A 5487-nucleotide genomic window follows, 5' to 3' on the forward strand; every position below is an offset into this window, starting at 1 on the left:
AGATTGATGGCTTGAACTTGCCTTGAAGCGTTAGGGAAAATGACTAACATACTAATGAACAACACAAAGTGTTTTTGTTAACACTGGGAAAACCATTCTAGCTCAAATTCTCCAAGGTACTTGGAGAATTTTACTGTTAACTTCAAAAGAGACAGGATTTAAACCTTAGATTTTTTCCTCCTGACTCTTACAAACCACTTTACCCCTTTCCAGCTAGTTTATGCTATAATCCCCTTAAAATCATGAATTTATACTGACACAAAACTTTCCATAAAGGGGTAGAGAGCCAGATAAACAAAGTAGCCCTTACTGCCCTTCTGAAATCCCACGAAGCCCAAAGATTACATTAGTTTCCAAATTAATCAGACAGTAACACTTCCCACATATGTCTATTCATCCCTGAAAAGTAGCTTTCTGTATTACCTTCCTCTCAGTTTACTCAAATTGGTATTTTCAAAACATACCAAGTTTAAGTGTTCTCTAAACATTACTATCAAACATAGCATTTTTTAATGTGACTCCTTAAAGAAAGATCTTACTACCTTTAAACATATTTCTATTTTATTTCTGTAACAAAAAATATCTGAAAGAAAACCTATTGTTCAAACCATAGTTATTTTGGTATGTAGTCTTAACTTTTCTGCATATTGAATGTTACGTAGTTTCAAAACTCTGGTTTGCACATAAAGTATACAATAAAAGTACAATATAAATAAAATAGTTTATTACAGGTATTTTAGAAGAGCTCTACAATACACTTTTAAAACATTTTATACAGTATTCTGTCTTTCAATATGAAACAATTCACACAGGGAGAAAAAAAAATCTCAATATATAACTATAGTCATTATTAACATACTGAATTTGTCTGTCATACAAAAATCATAGTAACTACTGACTGTTTCCAAGTATCTTTCCTGGTTGTATTCTCTCTGAAAATGAGAAAGAATAACAAGTACGAAAAGAAAATAAAAACTCCCTTCACCATTCAGTTCATTTATACCAAATACTACAAAGCTCATGCCACAGCAAAACCTAGGTAAATCACTTCAAAAATAATTTTAAAAAAATCAAAACCATTTTACTTAAATAAATATGGATCTATTTAAATAGTGAAAAGAACGCCACGTATCTTACAGATATGTTAATTTAGAAATAGGATTCAAAACTTAAGGTTAACTATTCAGAGGTGGCACAACAAAGGAAAATATCCTAAAAGGTAGTTTTTTCAGAGAAAAAAACACACAAACAAACAAACAGACAAACCCTTCATTCTTATTCATAATGAATAAAGCTCCACTGCACTTACACTTTTTGCCAGCCCCACAGGCACAATGGGCAAAGCTTTCTACTTACCAGAAAGTATAACTACAGATTCTATTAATGCAAAATCGGAATTACTTAATTTGAGCTAAAAGTCATTTTCAGTCTCTTATATTTAATGTAACGAGAACATGACTTCCCAACAAAACTGCTTGTCCGAGTTATTACTACATCTTACGGAACATTTCTTTTACTGGTGCAATATGTATGCTAGAAGGAAAGGAGACTGGAACAGATAGTAAGCCCGTTTGTAATATTAATGACAATTTCTTGTCCTCTTTTCTTGCAGAAAAATAGTTCAGTATTGTATGAATTGGACAAAAAAAGCTAGCAAAGGCAAGGGATATACAAAGAAGTGGAGATAATGAAGTGGTAAAATGGATTAATTGATTATGAACCCTGTTATTTTAGCATTGTCTACTTATATTTTATCATAAAAAGGGAAAAGATCTAATACCTCATCCATAGATCTCCAAACACATTACAAAGCAGTTAATTTTTTTCTATTAACTGTTCTATAATGCCACATGAACATTTCTTCCTCATTAAACTTCTTCCCCTTTTCTACTTTCTTCTTTTTTGCATCTTTTATCTAAAAATAACTTTTTTTTTTTTTTAAAACAGTATGAAATAAACACTGAAAGCGTCCTTTGTTTGCAACATATAGGGAGCCAGAAGAAAAAGGACTGTTCTTTCTGTATTCTGGAAATTACCTTTTTAGCTTTACTTTTCTGATAGTTATCATTGAACAGCATAATGTCACAAAATACTATACGGGAAAATGTGTAACTTTTAAAATACCTGATTCATGGAGCACTGCAGATTGCTGCAACACTATCAATACAGTAAGAATGTGTATTTATAAATTAATTTAGGAAAAGAAATGCAGAGTGGCTTTTTTGTTGCATGTTTTTTTTTGTTTTAAACATCTTCTCACACTCATCATAAATTATATCAAGTAGACAGTCTGAAGACAGTAAATTAACTTTTCACCAGGTCATCTCCATAACAGAAAAATATAATCCCCTTCAGTCAATTGTTCAGTCTAACATAAGCCTTTTAGTAATTGTACAACCAAAAAATTTAATATATCATTTCATAGGACATTATCCAGTTTTGATAAAAACAATATATTCTCTGGCTGTTGCTCAGTGGAACTCAGCTTTTAGCTCTCTTTAAAGTGAATAAGGTGATGTCTTTTCAAATGGGGGGCCTGTCTGAAATTTTTACCACAAACTAAACATTCAAATGGCTTCTGTCCAGCGTGCATTAGGTAATGTCTTTCAAGCTTAGAAGGCGATTTAAAAGTTTTAAAGCAGATACTGCATTGATACAATTTGTTAACAACTTCACTTTTTTCAGTACCTTCAGAAAAATCATGCCAATAGCCGTAACAGCTTTGCTCCGTTTCCAACAATTTACCACACAAATATGGTTGCGTGGTTCTACTGCTGTTGTCAAGACCAAAGTCCCCCGACTCGATTTCAACTTTGATTTCAGCTGCTTGGTTTGACTGGATCAGCTCAAATTCTTGAAAGCCAGATGCCTGTGAAGGTGTTTGAGAACAACCCGAATAATCCACGGGCTGAGAAGACTTAAATTCAATGTGATCTCCCTGATGATTGAAAAGTTTGTTCAGGTTTTCAAATTCTACCTGGCAAGCAGGGCTTTTAGAGGATCTCTTTTCAGTATGGGTGAGCTGATGTCTTTTTAAGTGAGCTGACTGTCTAAACGTCTTCCCACAAACATCACAGCCAAAGGGCTTCTGTCCCGTGTGTGTAAGATAATGTCTTTGAAGTTTGGATGAAGATGGAAAGATTTTTTCACATCTGTCACATTTACACACTTTGTGTCTGTTATGTATATTTTTAGCAGATGCTGAAAAAGCACAGTGAAGTACTTCTGGATTATCAAAGAAACCATCATCTGATGAACCATAAAAAGCGTCATCTTTATTATCCAGTGAATCATCGATGTTTAACATGCTTCTACCAGTAAGCATACCTTTTAAATTAATTCCAAAGTCGTGAGGTTGCGGGTGCACTTGCCAAGGTAATGGCACAGCAAATGTTCTTTTCATCCGATTACTCAGTGCCTTATGCATGTCAAGCTTGCTATGGCAATCCTTGAAAGGTTTAGTGGAAGCATGCTGATCAGAACACTGATCTCTAGCTGCAACCAGGTCAGGACTTTTAAAGTGACCTGATTTTACTTTTTTTCTGTCAGCCACAGAAAAATCTGTTGCCTTTCCTCCAGTACGCTTCAGCTTCATCAGAATCTTATTTTTCATGCTGACTGTGTGGCTACACGCTGTTGTACCATTATTTGAGCTTTTGCCATCTCTCAGAGAACAACATTTATGCAAATTTAGAACCTGCTCCGTTTCAAAACACTTCTCGCATGCTGGGCACTGAAAGGGTACAATATAAATGGAGTGAACATCATGTGGGTCATTCTCCTGCAACTCGTAAGTGTCAGCATTCTCAAAACTATCCCTCTTGCCTTCCAACAGGTTGTATGGTCTGGGATACTTAAGAGTCTTTGCTTTGTATACAGTACTGGGGAAAGTCTTATTTCTGGCATGGAGCTGTTTGTGCTTCATGAGTTTGCTCTGTATTTTAAACCCCTTCTGACAAAAGCAGCACTGAAAAGGCCTTTCTTCTGTGTGTGTGAGCTGATGGATTTTCAAGTGTGTTGACTGTCTGAAAGATTTACCACATGAAGAACACTTAAAAGGTTTCTGGCCAGTGTGAATAAGGAAGTGTCTTTCTAGCTTAGATCTTGATGGAAATGTCTTGTTACATGATTCACAAGCGTGAGTTTTCTTTCTCCTTCTGGCACTGTGTAGACGATCCACCTTCAAACACTGATGCAGCATCCATCTCTCTTCAGTTGTAAAAGATTTCCAGCACACAGAACACCAAAATATGCCACAAGTGACCCTGTCTTGCTCAGAATTCACAGAGTTTTCTGCTTTCTTAGTGTCATTCTGAAAATTTTCATTATGAAGCTGCTGATGCTTTAAGAAAGTGATTAAGTTTTTGAAGTTTCTGTAACAAACAATACACTTAAAAGGCAGATTATGAGTTAACTGATGCCTCTCCAGGTGGACCAGCTGCCTAAATGTTTTATGGCATACATGACATTCAAATGGCTTTTGACCAGTATGTATCAGAAAATGCCTAGCTAGTTTTGATGGAGTTTCAAACTGTTTATAGCAAATGTCACAAATATATGGCTTTTTCTTGGGTATCCTGTCAGCTGTTACACACTGCTGAACTTTTAACATTTTTTAAAAGCAATTGCACCTTGCCTACTATTACTTTCTTCAGATAGTGTGCAACTGATGATTTCACATGAAATACCTAAGATGGAAGGCTGTAGAAGCAGCAAATTTTCTTAGGAGAGATATTCTTAAATCCCACGGGTCCCTAAAATAAGAAAGAGAATATTATTTTAGCCTGTATTAATACAAAATTGCCTAAGTTTGTCTCTTGTTTTCTACGTAAGAGACCAAAAGCATCTCGATTAGAATACTCCTGATTTAACTTAGCTTAAAATGCTTTCCTCATAACAAAGTAATCGTTTGTTATGTTACATGATATGGAAAAAATAGGCTACTTTCCAGAAGAAACAAACAAGTTTAAGTCATCTGCACTGTAAACGCAGCTATACTTCCAAATAATATACAGTTCAGCTACACTATAGTATTTTCGGTTATTTACAAACAAAGCATATTCTTAAAAAAACCCAAGAGCTTGTTGTAATAAATTTCTCCCCTAAAGTAGTAATTCTAACTCTCAGATATAATATTTATGAAGAGGAGAGGAAAAAGAAGAACTAGGGATTCTTGGGCTTCAGAAATAAAAATTAAATGAATGCAACATTAGTGAGAAGTAAAAATGCTTAGTTTCAATGTATTGTTAAAGTTACTAATCACATTTCTGCAGCTTATTAGCTGTATCCAGTAGCGTAATCATTTTTGCTTTATCTCAAAATGGCAAACATCAGGACCAGTCAGCAAGGAACACACTAACCGTAAACTATGCTCAGAACGAGGATAACCCCCAAAACAAGGATGAATACAGGCTATGTTCACTATCTCACCACAGAGCTAGAGTATCAGAGTTGTGATACCTAACCAGGCATATACTCTGAAGTCAT

General features: G+C 34.9%; 1 protein-coding gene across 1 annotated transcript; it reads right to left on the bottom strand.

The window, feature by feature from the left end:
• Positions 1-2419: 2419 nt before the first annotated feature.
• Positions 2420-4612, bottom strand: ZNF770 (zinc finger protein 770). The gene is given in 1 exon segment (XM_009702604.1): positions 2420-4612. A coding segment is annotated over 1 exon segment (2193 nt).
• Between the last annotated feature and the right edge of the window lie 875 nt (positions 4613-5487).

The sequence above is a fragment of the Cariama cristata genome, unplaced genomic scaffold (assembly GCF_000690535.1).
Source record: "Cariama cristata isolate BGI_N322 unplaced genomic scaffold, ASM69053v1 scaffold26256, whole genome shotgun sequence".
Lineage (NCBI taxonomy): Eukaryota > Metazoa > Chordata > Aves > Cariamiformes > Cariamidae > Cariama > Cariama cristata.